This window comes from Triturus cristatus, chromosome 11 (genome assembly GCF_964204655.1).
Source record: "Triturus cristatus chromosome 11, aTriCri1.1, whole genome shotgun sequence".
NCBI classification, from domain to species: Eukaryota; Metazoa; Chordata; class Amphibia; order Caudata; family Salamandridae; genus Triturus; species Triturus cristatus.
The window spans coordinates 575,300,566-575,315,047 of record NC_140594.1 but is presented as its reverse complement, the minus strand read 5'-3'; the positions used below and the strand labels follow the sequence as shown (position 1 = coordinate 575,315,047).

Here is a 14,482-nt window from a genome sequence, read left to right as displayed (position 1 = left end):
TTATCCTCAGAAAAAAAGATTCATCCATAGAGGAGGAAGAACCATGTCATAAACCTGTGTTTCTAGCACAATTTCACATTCTAATCATTATCCTCCTTGAAATCATAGAAGGATCTAAAAACTCTCCCTCCTAAGGCCACCTTATTATATGCTCTGCAGAAGCATAATAATCATTAACTCCATCTGTCTAAGATGCAGTAAACTGTCTACCCTGCATTCCTGTTTGGGCATTTCACAAAGACAAAAACCCTGCATGACTTTTGCTTTACCATTAATCTTTTTCCAAAAATTGAAATCCACTGGAATATTTGTGACCGGATTATTAAAGACTCTCAAATGCTCTCAAGCATGAACCTTGGGTAGGCATTTAGTACTTGCACTATCTGCATAACCACATTGCCAAATCAAAAAAAATACAGCATAATTAGTTTGGCGTTAATAAACTACTGTCCTGTAAAAGATTAATGTATGTGATTTTTTAAAATTTTAGGTTTACTCATTCAATGGGTACATATTTTGTGTTACAAACTGAAATATTCTAATGCCAGTCCAGCAATATTTTGAGGAAAGTTAAAAATTCCCCAAACAGTTTGCATTGCTGGAAGGAGCTGCTGTAGGACACCACTGAGGGCAAATGACTATATCAGGTCCAATTATGCTCTTTTATAGGCTATTGAAAGAAAATCAGTTAGACAGCATCTCAGATCATGATGAGAATTGATGGGCGGGTTACTCTGTCACAAACGTGACAGATATCCTGTTCACTGTATTACAAGTGCTATTGGATAGATTGCACTTGCAGTATGGCGAACGGGAAGCACAAGAGGTGCATTTGTGACAGAGTAACTAGTCCTCCGAGCTTCAAATCTTGCCCTAAGTGTTTTCTATTGTTTCCATAATGTATGTGACACTTCTTTCCAAATAATGTTCATGATTAATCTGACTTAAGTGTGTATCTTTAGCCTTGAATGTAGCACTAAAAAGTTAATTCCTACTGCAATGCCTTGCTCTTGATGTATATATTGTTTTTTATGCAAATGTTATAAATCTAAAAATTCTAACCTCTCATAATTTTAGTCATAAGTGAAACTGAATAATAGAGTTAGTGTTTAAACTGGCCTGTATTCTTCCTGATCCAGCACACCTCCTTTGCAAGTGATCAGGAAGTCATTAGTGTACATGAATTACATAATGAATTGTTTATGCCAGTGGTCATCTTCAGAAAATTAGATTATGTGGGGTGTCATTCAGGAACCTCTTTCTATTCTAGGAATTTGGAAATATCATATAGTATCGATATTGAAGTAATCATTGTTCCAAAAACATTGTCATTTCTTTTAATACCACGTTATGGGACAAATAAGAGAAATATCCATCTTGAAAGAAATATTTAACCGGCCTCTCACCTTCCTAATGAACAGTACTGATGTAAGTATTACATTTAAGGGTACCAGATAGTATTCCAATTACGTGGGTAGATTATCCAGTCTTTGGTGAACTTGCAAAGAATCTGCCTTATGAGATTGAAGACCCATAACATATGATATACAAAAAGTGTTCACATAATTTGCTATGTGTTCCCTAAGGCATCCAATGCTTGTTTCAGTAGTCCTCTCCAGTGGTCTAGTGACAGATATATGGCTCTCAGGTAGTATGTAAAATGTAGGCACTATGGGACAATTCACTTTCAAATAATAAATCTAATTCTCTGATAACCTATTCAAAACTGACCAATTGACCCCTGCGCTCCCTGCCCTGGTCTGGGACCCCCGGCAGCGTGCTCCGCTGAGCACAGAACCCCATCCTTAATTTGAGCCCCCCCTGGTGACGACTAAGTCAGCGCGCTCACCGCTGTGGCCTGGAGGCCTGGAGAAGTGCCCTGCCGTGTCACGAGGCCCGCGGAGAAGCCCGGGGCCCCGCCGCTGCCGTCGCAGCTGCGTGAGGAGGTGTGCGAGGCCGGGGCCGAGTTCCCCCATCATCGTGGGAGCGGACGCCTGCTGACGCCGAGATCGAGGTAAGCCCGGAGGCTGAAATCGCCCCCGGTGCGCCCCCTGCGAGTTGGGAGCCACACCGCACCCTTAGCCGGGTTTACTCTCTGTGGGATCCCCCCCCTGTCTTCACGACGGAAGAGACCCCGCCGAGGGATCCTTTACGTGTGCCCCCTCGAGCGGTACTGAAGCGTGGTGCCCAACGAACTGCACCGGAGCTCCCCGCTGGATGCTCCGCTCCAAAGTACTGAGAGTCATTAATTCCGAGTGGCGCTTTATGTTATATGCTCCGTCCCAAAGTACTGAGAGTCATTGATTCCGAGTGGCGCTTTGTTATATGCTCCGTCCCAAAGTACTGAGAGTCATTGATTCCGAGTGGCGCTTTGTTATATGCTCCGTCCCAAAGTACTGAGAGTCATTGATTACTAATGGCGCTTTATGTTATATGCTCCGCTCCAAGATACTGAGAATCATCGATTACGAGTTGCGCTTTGTGTTTACATGCCCTGCTAGTGTTACGTGCTATCAAGTCCGAGTAGCGCACTGTTATTCATGTGCCAAGTTGAAGTGTTACGTGCTATCAAGTCCGAGTAGCGCGCTGTTATTCCTGTGCCATATTGATGTGTTAAACGCTATTGATTACGAGTAGCGCTCTGTTATTTATATTCCCTATTACAGTGCTATGTGCCAGAGATCACGAGTAGCTCTCCATGCTAGGTGCCCCGTTCTGAGGTCGTCACCGGTTAGCGCGCCCAACGCGCGTGTGCAGCTACGTGAGTGGTAGTTGTACCCCAGGCAGTACTGTCATTTCATGAATTGCATATGTGGTAGAAACAGCCTTTATAGCTCCTGACTGATATGTACATCGCTAGCTATTGTATTATCCGCATATGAAATGTACTGCTACCTCATGAACTGCATTTAACGTGACCTACTTGGATAAACTTGAGTATTTACATAATTCCTACAGTGTGGCGTCACTTATTGTGTGTGTTCCTCGTCGCATGTGAGGTGCGTGTTGTATGGTTGCTTTACACACAGACCTTTGGTGGCCCGACCCCTCGTGTCACGTTACCGCCCCATAGGGCCTGGAGACCCCAGGTCTTACACCCTCCTTTTTTATTGTTTATTGGATTACAATTGGTTAAAAATAATGGTAAAATCAGATTCTGCCAATGTGTTCTAGGATCACATACATAGGAAGATCTTCAATTTTTATCAGTTCAACAATGATTTCCCAATAGAGAATATAATTAAAAAATAATACTTAATAACGCAGTCTGAACTGACTCCGCTGTTCACATGATATGGGGAAGCTGAGAAATGCAACTAAAGTTGTATTGAGGCTACTGAAGGGGCAAGAGTGAGGTTCTCAAACATATTGGTGCCCAAAAATATCCACTTACTTGTGAAGGTAAAAACAGAAGTGGTGCCAAATAAATAGCTTTTGTTTCCACTGAACCAATGAATGAGTGGTTTGCTAAGTAGCAGATTTCATCACACCCTTCCCCAAAGCTGCGCTTTCTCTCTAAGTATTGTTTCACTCTGTTAAGACGGTTTGGCTTGTTTAATTTTTGTTGGGATTGTGACTTCTTCCTTTCATTCACGTCTTAATTATTAACATGTTTGTTTTTTCTTCCCTTCTGCTTTTTCTATCCAATTTGCTTTTGAAGCATTCTTACAAGGTGGTACTCCCGAGTTGTCTTCCAGTTACCGCACCAAGAAATTGTCGACAGCTTAAAACTCTGCCTGATAGCAGCTTTACAGAAATACTATGAGGTAAGTCAAGTGCACATACACCACAGGGAGTACTTTTGCCTGATCACTCACCCATTCAATTGTTAAAGCTGTTACGACACGAGCCCCGTTGTACAAAAACATTGATTTATTTTTTGCAGTTGGATTGTTACTGTGCCCCATAAAACGCATTATTACTGTTGTGCGCTAAGCCTCAATTCTTTCTCACTCCTTGGGTGTAATCCTTGCTGAGGTAAAAGCAGAAAACAGTAAAAAGAAAGGCTGCCTGTGTGTGCTGCTTGCCCCTTTACCCAGTTGATCTTTCCTAGTGAACTCCTTTTCTCCAACTGAGGTATTCAAGCTGGCTCATCTAAATATTATGTTTAAGTTAAAGAGATTTGTAGAGTGCTATTGTGCTATAGCCTTGCAGCAATGTCTAAGTTCAGCCTCACGCTCTCTTCTCAAGGATTAAATCACAAACCAAAGCCTGTTTTTTTATTTATTATTATTTATATTTTTTTATTTAGTTTTTGTGAGTTGCCTCATTAGTATTGTGGGTGTAGATAATAATATGCTGCTTTAATGTATATACTTAGTTGTATTTGCTAGATGTGTGTCGCTGAAGGTCTTCACTAATTCAGCTATTTTGGCATATGGGTTTCTTTGTATCTGCATTGCCCATCTTTTCATATACATCTGGGTCCATATAGCCATTTCACGAGATTAGCGGTGAGGTTTTGGGTGGATGTTGGTTTAGTGTATAAGGAGTGGTGTAGTGTTTTATGAGAAATTGAGTACTGTTCTGCACTTGATGATGTCTGCGCATCTGGTGCCTCTGAGATTTGATATGTGTAGGTTCATTGTTTGGAATTATGTGGTCTGTTCCGGGTTGTGGTTATTTATTTTTGGTACTGGTATGAATATTTGAGCTGTGCAGAATACGTGGCTTGGTAATGTATCCATTATGTTCTATTGGGTGTTGTCTTTTCTAGTGGATGGTGCTGATATGTGCACAGTGGGCATGCAAGTACCAGTCACATCTGCACTGCTCTGTATTCAAATGTGCAGCTTTGACCAAAATGCACTGTTGTGAGTGTTATCATGCGTACTCTTATGACCTAATTAAAATGCAAATATGAGGAATTACTTTCCTCTTTGGGTGGATGTGAGGGTGCTGTCTAGTGTGTTGTTTTGTCCATAATCAAAGGGGAGTGAGCGCTACTGGTTTCTTGGGGTGTAGCTGTCCTCAGTGTTGACCTGATTAGCCTCCACCAATCTCTGTACCTGGTGGTCTAATTAATCACCACTGTGGTGTGTCATTGGGCATCATCATCATTGGGTTACGCACCTAGGTACTCGCGTACCTAGGGGAGTATAGCTTCCTTTGGAGGCAAAGTAACTGGGGGGGGATCTGTCTGGTGGTGTATAAGATTACCTCCTGTATCTAGAAAAGTATCTTTAATATGGGCGAAGTATACTGAGGTAAGGGTAAAAAGTGAAGTGGTGATTTCTTTTGGATGTGTTCAACTATCCACAACATCACATGTGATTCGTCAACATGTTTCAGCCTCTAGCGCGCCTACAAGTCTGGCCATTCCTAAGGACCTTTTATCAAGTGCAACTGGTCCCTTACTGTTGATCTTTTTTGTGGACTCGTAAATCAATTACTTATGTGTCTTCAATCTGAATGGTTCCTTTTCAGAAAAATCGTCTGCTTCATTTTTCCTAAGACTTATAATCTTTTTTTGGTCTGCCTCATAGGTATCGGATGGGCCAGGGGCTTCATGGCAGCTTGTCACTGTTCAGCCTCCATCCGTCCTCGTAGTTGTGTGTTGTTTTGAATGTTTATGTATTATTGCTTGTCTGGGAGTGCTCGTGAAGTGTCGGTATTCCCTGCTAGGAGATGTATATGCATTTTGTTGGATGCATGCAAAATATTTTATTTAAAGATTCCTGTTAGATGTGTTATCAAAATGTCTAGCTCTTTTAGTCCCTATGATCTGCTGGATGTAGTTAGCCAGTGGAATAGAAGTAGGTGTTAGACAATGCATAATGCTAACCAAATGTTTATTTCTTGTATGTAGTGCTTTATGCTTTTGAGATTGAGCTTTATGCTTTACCCATTTTTATGATAATTTGTCTGTTGTTGGCATAGATGTAGTATGAGTGGCTGAAGAAAAAAAAAGTGCACAAAGGTGACCAGCAGGGTGGGATAGGTGTTTAATAGAGAAGGTTACAATTGCAGTATGCAGATGTTGTTGTTATCTCCACAATGTGAGCCTCTAATTTCTTGGCTTCAGTCACTGCTCTCCTTGATGTGACAAGTGTGGCCTGATGCACCCAAAGGCGATCACAATGTGGGAGGCAACGTTGTATACTACAGAACAGAAGAACAGTTAGTGTTTGAAGCAGCAGTCTCAGTCCAAGTCATGTGGCTGCTTCTGATCACAGGGCGCTCCCACACAAATCTTGGTCTCGCTCAAAGTCACGAGGTAAGTCGAAATCGAAGACGGGTCATCGGTGACCCGCCACTTGAAGTCATATGAGAATCTGCTCAGAAATCGCTCAGACGGCCATTCCCCTCCAGAGATTCCAAGCCCATTCTAGAATTAGTTCCGACATGCCCCGATTTCCCTCCTTCTTTGTCTTCCACCATTGGGACCTCCCCTGGCACACAGCCCTGTGACTATACCTGTCTAGAGTTCTACCCGTAATTCTAGATCTATACTGATTCATTATGTGCCGGCGCTGCTGACAACTCTGCCACATCTCGGCCAGATTCTATCCCTTTGCCGGTCCCTGAGCCTGAGCTGACATTGGCCTGTGTCAGACCTATGTTGCATTACGAAAGAACCATGGCGCAAACAACCATAATTGAACCTGACTCCCGGCCTCTTCCACAACACTGGTACTATCAGAGTCCTGCTGGGATACGGTCCTGCAGTTGTAACATTTCCCACATGAAGATGTGAAAGTGGCCAACCTTCCTAGAACACTTCAGACCCCCACCCCCCCTTTTCACCGATGTAGGACTATTATTTTAACCTACAATTAATTGCTAGTGGTCATACCTTTCAGAAAATTAGTAAGAATCTCCACGTGGACCACTAACAGAAGACCGTGCTTCTTTTGAAGTAGTGGTGATTGGCACATTGGAATTCTAACTGTCCAATGTAGAAAGAAAATCCAATTTACTAACTGAAATCTTTCATCTGCCAGGCTCTACAGAGCTTCTTTTGCCCTTCAGTGAAGAAATTATGGACACTTTATTGGCCACTTAGGGCAAGCCATGCTTAACCTCTTCAATCAGTCGACCTCTGGCTAGGTGACATAGACCAGCACCTGTTGATAACATTCCTCATGCAGTACCTGACTGTGTAAAGTCTTGTGGTACAAGCGTCAACCAGTAAGGTTGACCCAATTGCTTTCCACCCACTGCAGCTCCCGACAGGGAATCCAAGCGTATTGATGCATTTGGGGACATTTTATTCTCCCCAGCCAGTCTAGCCTTACATTCTCTGAAAGCAGTTTTCCTCCTGGGTAGCTACTCATACATTGTGGAACATAGCCAGCAAGATCTTGCCAACTGTTCTAAAAGACGTTAGGGCAACATTTTCTCGAAGCATACTGGATGCAGGAGGCCATGCTATCAAAAGGGTATAGGGGCATGGTGTGCTATTCTTGTTACTTTCTCATACCCAAGAATGATGGAAGGCTCAGACCCATTCTAGACCTCTGGCAATGGAATGCCTTCTTACGGAAGGACAAATTGCGACTCCTTACACTGGCTACGGCTCTTTCTGCTCTTGATGCAGAAGACCTCAAGGTGTTCTTAGACTTGCAGGACATGTATTTTTATATATCCATTCTGCAGTCACACAGATGCTTTCTACAGTTCATGGTGGGTGTTAGAACACTTCCTATTTGCTGTTTTGAGTTTAGTTCTTTGGTGTTCACAAAAGTGACAGTGGTCTTTACAGTTCTTCTGTGAACGCCTGGGATTCATGTTTTCCTGTACCTCGATGCCTGTCTTCACATTACAGACTCGCTGCAGTTAGTTGTGGACCACTTAAGCCGACGGTTGCCTTTCTATTTTCCCATGGGGTTTTCCATCAGCGAACCAATCCGACCTGATAACTGCAGTGAGTATTTCCTTTTAGGGGGCTATGCTTGAAATGGTGGCGTTCAAAGCATTTCCACCACTGCAGTGAATCTAGTATATTCAGGATATGATTCAGATGTTTCAGGCTCAGTCCTGGATCTCACTGAGTTTTTTTTTTAGCTCCTAACCTCTTGCATTCACCTTTTCCATGTGCCACATGGCACATGTGGGCCAGTGGAACCTTCAGTTTCAGTGGGCTTATCAACAGGGCAGTCTGAAACACCATCCATATCTGAGGAACTTAGGGGAGTTTGAAGTCATCTGGCTGAGCCTGAAAGCCTTCTGGCCAACTATCAAAGGAAGGCTGGTGCAGGTTCTTATAGACAATGTGACCACCATGTAATACGGCAACCAGCAGGACGCTAGTGTTCCAGGATTGTCTGCCATGAGGCTCTGTGCCTCTTGAGGTGGCTGGATCAGCAGGGGAACTTCCTGGTGACCAATCACCTGCCAGTGTTTCTAAATGCAAGAGCAGACATCTGCTAGTGGACCACGAATAGCATCTCCACCCCTGGGAAATTCAGGGCATCTTTAAACAGTGCAGCATGCCCTTGCTGGATCTTTTCGCCAGAACCAAGAAAGTGCAATTTTGAGATTCTCTTCCAGGGGATCCTCATCAATAGTCATAAGCACTGAATATTCGGAAATAATAAAATTATATATGAAAAGCACATATATATATATATATACAGCTCTGTATATGTATAAACATATATTATTTTTTCAAAGCAAATGCAGCCCCCATAGTAGGCTAGACAATGTAGATGTAAATATCCAATAACACACTATAGGTATAATAATACACCTAAATCTCTTGTTTTTTTTAAATGTTTTGAATGAGGTAAAAACTCATGAGAAAGAGAAGAAAAACACTGTGCAAAATACAGATCCACAAAACATTGTTAGCCACCAGGCTGCATTGCAATACAATACCATAGAGACTGAAAAGCCTTGTACAGGTAAAAACTTGCACCGTGCCTTTAAGGCAGCCCTGACTCCAATATCCCATCATGCCTCAGGGGTGACAGTTGGGTCAGTTGTTCTTTCCGGCTCCTTCAGTTAGGACCCTGGAATTCAGCTCTCTTCAGTTTTGACTTTCTAGTCAAGATTTGCTACTTTTCTAGTGAAATTTTTGCTTCATCTTTATTATTTCTTTTTGGTGAAGCATTTTTCGTGTTTTGCTGACAGATTTCAAAACTTTTTTCTGTCAAAAAATGCCTTATTTGTTCATGCCCTGTCCATCCTGTGGCAAAAAGAAGGCTGCTTCAGATTCTCACGATGTGTGTATCATCTGTCTACCGGACACTCATTCTCCTGCTTCCTGTCGACATTGTAAGGACCTTTCTAAGAGAACTTTGAAAGACAGGGAGAGGATTAGGCTTTATGGCCTTTCTGAAATGCAGTAGACGTCGAAGCAGTTGATCCCTGTGTGTTCTCCATCGGCGTCGGGCTCGGCGTCGAAGACTCCAGCGGCGGGATCGTCGTTGAGAGGTGAGGAGACCAGGGATACTCATGCTTCCAAGAGAAAATCAACGTCGATGCAGGATCCGGCGGCGAAACGCATTTGTTCGTCGTCGAAGACTTCGCCGTCGAGGAGACATCATTCGGCATCGAAGGAGAAACATCATCGTTCGATGTCGAAGTCAACATCTAGGAGGAAGTCGACGTCAAAGGAAAGAAGGTCGACGTCGAAATCTACTTCACGAAGATCGTCGTCAAAAGACCATGGGCGATCATCGACGTCGAGACTTGGTTCGCCGTCGACGGAGAAGCGATCGTCGTCAAAGACCTTGCCGACGTCGAGACGAAGATCGTCGTCTGGGCATGATTCGACGTCGAGGCGGTCGCCTCCGTCTTGATCGACGTCGAGGCAGGAGCCTCCGTCTGGGTCGACGTCGAGGCAGGCGCCTCCGTCGTTGGAGATGTCCATGACGTCGGCGATGAAACGGACGTCGAGGCGAAGTTCCCCGTTGGGATCTAGGCCTCCGTCCAGGAGAAGCCCTCCGTCGACGACAAGGCTCTCGACGTCGAGGCATGACTCGTCGCCGGTTATCCACTCGGTGTTGAGGTCCATATCTCCGGCGATAGGCCTATCACCGTCGAGACAGTCCTCCGTTGTGGGGTATCAGGAGCGCCAACTGACATCCAGGTCAGCGTCGAGACGCAAGTCTCCGCATAAAGTAAAGTATATTCCGGATGTGGCATCGGAGCATGATTCAGCTTCTAACTCACCGCCGATTTCTATTTCGCCTTAAGCCTCAGCAGGATCAGGATCTCCTCTTTCAAGGTCTAGATCACCTGAAGTGATAATTTCATCTCCAGCTCCTATTTCACCTATAGAGCATCCTGGGCCGACAAGTCCTCGATTGACAGCATCACCGGCACCAAGAAGGCAAGAAGAGCATCATCCTCCGGGACAAAGCCCTACCGGAGTGCTGCCTCAGTCCATACCACCACGTATGCCTTCCATGGCGCATGCAGTAAGCATCTCCTTAACTAGATTATGGAATCTTACCCAGCCTAGGAGACCAACAAGCCCTCGCTCTCCGGAAAGAGAATATGATCGGCGCTCACGTTCGCCAGGAGAAGATCTAGGTCCAGCTCTCGCAGAAGAGAGTCAGGGCGATCTGAGAGAAGACGGCGTAGGTCTCCTATATCTTCTTCTTCTTCAAGCCGTTCTTCTAAGAGAGATTACTCTCCCACGCTTTCAGATACTCCTCCATCTCGAGTTTCACCAGTGGATGACATCAGCACTTTCCAGGATGTTTTGTGCAGGGGAGCAGCAAAGTTGAACATCCCAATGCCTGTTCAAGAGACGACTTCTTCAGTCATCTTTGAGACCCTTCACGAAAGAGCGGCATCTCGTCCACTGTTGCCCCTGGTCCCTGAGTTGCTTAAACCAGTGATGGATGTCTTCCTCACACCGGCTACCATCAAGTCAGCTTCGGCGCGAATACTTAAAAAATATCGTCCTGCTCCGGAGGATCCTCTGTTCCTCAAGGCGGACCCTCCACCTGACTCTGTAATCACTGCGGCCGCCAGGGAGACCCATTCGGTGGCTTTGTCATCCACAGTGCCACCAGATAAAGAAAGCAAGATGCAAGACTCTTGGCGAAGAAGAGTGTGCGGATCGGCTGCCTCCAGTTTGAAAGTGGCCAGTGCCTCGGCGCTCTTGGGGCGCTACGACAGATCGCTGTGGGATTCTCTCCAAAGATTCGTAGAAAAACTTCCGCAGGAGGATAGGAAAGACTTTGAGGAGATCTTGCAGGAGGGCAGTCTGGTCTCTAATCAAGTCATCAGTGCGGCAGCAGATGGAGCAACACTGGCAGCTCACTCCTACGCCTATGGTATTTCAGCCAGACGATCTTCCTGGCTACGATTAACGGCTTTGAAACCTGAGGCACAAGCCAGAATTGTCAATCTGCCTTTTTCTGGGAGTTCGCTTTTTGGTTCGCATACCGACGACGAGATGGCTCGGATGAAGTCTGAACTCAAGACCATGAAAGCCGTGGGGCTAGAGAAAAGGAAAGAGTTCCGTCGTCGTAGGGGAACTGACAGGCGTGCCTTCCAGCAGAGGGTTCAAACCCCTCACTGGCAGAAGAATCAAGACCAGCAAGGTCAGAAAAAACAACAATTTCAGTCCCGCAGGTCAACACGAGGTCGAGGAAACAACCGCCAGTCCAAAAGTGGCAACAAGGCTCAAGGCAAGCAATGAGCTATCGCTTCCTCCGAAACCGTCCACCGCTGCGGTGGGAGGAAGTATTTCGCGACATCTTCCATAGTGGCAAAACATCACCAGAGACAAGTGGGTTCTGACTATACTGCAACATGGATACTCTCTTCGTTTCCGGAGTCCTCCTCCATCTGTCCACCCGGTACATTAGTCTCATCAACTCAAGATGCTAAGAGAAGAGGTGGCAACCCTCCTACTCAAAACGGCCATAGAAAGGGTTCCGAGAGCGCAGAGAGGGAGAGGAGTCTACTCCATATATTTTCTAATTCAGAAGAGAAGTACAAAAACAGAGTTCAGACCCATCTTGGATTTACGAACACTCAACAAACATATCAAGAGGGAGAATTTTCGCATGCTTGCACTTCACCAAATATATCCACATATCCGTCGAGGCGATTGGATGTGCTCACTGGACCTGCAAGACGCATATTTTCATATACCCATCTGTCAGCGTCATAGGAAATTCCTAAGATTCGTGGTAGGAACCTCCCGCTACCAGTTCAAGGTTCTACCATTTGGCCTGAAATCAGCACCTCGAGTGTTCACAAAGTGCATGTCGGTGGTAGCTGCTGCCCTGAGGCGCGCAGGAGTCTTCGTCTATCCCTATCTAGACGACTGGTTACTAAAAGGCCCATCACCTCAGGCTGTACGTTCACAACTGACAAGTTGCCTGGATCTGTGTCACCGATTGGGGCTCCAGGTTGTGAGAAGTTGGCCTGATATATGATGTTACTAGTTCTAGTGTACACCTTGTATCAGTCCAAACAACCCTTATGGTGATTGGTTGTAAAGTCAACCTTATAGACCAGCTATCCTAGTGGTAGCATGAACAAGAGCAGTCTTAGGCTAAACTCTGTATGGCATGTGAAGCCAGCTGTTATACCATTTGCAATCCCTTGAATACCAAATGAAAGGAGACCACAACAGATATATATAAAAATAGAATGTATTTATTCTAGTCAAAATACCCTCAGCACTCTTTATGAGATTCGAGGTAAGTACAACACAGTCTTATTTAAGCATACATAAGTTACACAGGTAAGTAATACAGTTAGGCCCTAGGGGCCACGCAAACCATATACTAAGTAAGTGGTATAAGAACCACTGTCACAAACACAGGTTAGGCCTAGGCCTAGGGAATCCCTGGGGCTACACTATACTACCAGTTGCTAGGCAGTGGGAGGCACACGAGATTCAGGTACAGAGTGGAAACACTCACGCGTAATGCGTTAAAGTCGACAGAAATAGTAGTATTCAGAAATTAAGAGTTTTAGGACACTTCGGAAGGAACTAGGAGTTAAAGACTTGGAAACTGGACACTTGGATAGTCAATACCCTTGTGAGCACCGGAGTACTCAAGTTACCTAGCCCACAGGCTGCGGGTGCATAGGTGTGAACTTGCGTCGGGTTTCGTCGTCGAATCCTATGGATGCCTGAAGAAAAGATGCTGACAGGCAGTCAGTGAAGAGTGTCCGGTGGATTCCAAGGATGGAATCAAGAAGGAGGATACCTGCAAGCAGAGGGGACAGAGTCTAGGTCACCAGCCAGGAGCCGGGAAGGAACCAGGCGATGTTGTGAAGATGCAGGTGAAGAGGTGAAGCTTGTTGCAGCAGCCACGGGTACCAGGAGGCGTCGTGGACGACCAGAACCAGGAGGTGAGCTGTCCCACGAGGGCTCTTGCTGTCGGCGGCGTCGATGTCGAATTCGGACCCAACAAGCCTTGGCAAGCGCAACCCACGCAGGATGAAGGATTCGCTTCTGTTGCAGACCAGGAAGGCCTGAGGTGCTTCTCTTTCACAGGGAAGCAAGGGCCAGTCTGGAGGAGCCAAACCAGCGGTGGAAAGTTTAAGGTTCGTCTTCACAAATGCTAGTAGCCAACGGGCAAGCAACCGGACAGACGCGTCAAGTAGGAAAATGCAGAAGGGCCCCACGCAGAACTCGTGGAGTGTGGAGGGCTGATCTTCGGTGCAGATGGTGCTCGGGGTTGGGGCTTCTCAATCCCCAGAGCACAACTTCGAGGATGCCTCAGAAGCTGCGCTGGAAGCAAGTAGCCAATTTTCCCAGGTAGCTGGTCCCACGTCTCTCGTCGCCTCCACGGATCTCAGCTTTGCTGTGGATGTGGATCACGGTCGGAGAAGTCTGGAAGTCAAGGCGCTGGTCGGGCTCTGCAGTCGGTTCCTCGTAGAACTTTAGGCAAAGCAAACGGCAGGTCGCTTGATGGTGCCTGTTTGCACAGGGTGGCCACTCCTTGGCCACAAGGGAGATTCTTCAGTCTTCTTCCGTAGTCGAATGTCGAAGGTCCATAGTTTCTGTTCAAGTTTCAGTTATCAGGATAATCCAAAGTCCTAGGGACTCAACTCCCACTCTTATACTAATCTGGGGGGCTGGGTTACCTGCTAGGTCCCTCCTATGGGTGGGACCAGGGAGGGGGGTGGTTACACCCCCTTCCCGTTGTCCAGTTTCACGCCAGGACTGGGGCTGGAGTGCCCCAGCACCGGTTTGAATCGGACTATGCGTGGGACACCTTGTGTGCCCCAGGCAGTGTCTCGTTTCATTCATCCCTCCCTGCCCCAATACACTAAGTCCTGTCTAGGGTGGTGCTAGCACCTCCCAAGGCAGGAAACCTATTGTCCAAGCCTCCCTCGCTGGAAGGTCTCCCAGCAGCAGGAGGTCAGACTCGTGTCTGTGGCAGCAGCATCCATTTTGTGATGCTGGGGCTCTGGTTAACTTTAACCGGGTAGTAGTTCTTCAACATGTCTTCTCCCTCTAGAAGGGGGGAACACTATCCTCATCGCCAGAAATGGTGTGGGGGTAGTATTCCAAAGTGTTAGACACCTTACACAACATGTTTTGATAAAGCCA

At 45.9% G+C, this 14,482-nt stretch overlaps 1 protein-coding gene across 3 annotated transcripts in view; it reads left to right on the top strand.

Moving 5' to 3' along the window:
- PIWIL2 (piwi like RNA-mediated gene silencing 2) overlaps positions 1–14,482 on the top strand; it is a 1,855,951-nt gene that overhangs the window by 1,516,525 nt on the left and 324,944 nt on the right. For all 3 annotated transcript variants that reach the window (XM_085633754.1, XM_085633756.1, XM_085633755.1), the window contains one exon: positions 3,662–3,767. In XM_085633754.1, the coding sequence (XP_085489880.1) occupies positions 3,662–3,767 (106 nt within the window). The remainder of the gene's footprint in view (positions 1–3,661; positions 3,768–14,482) is intronic.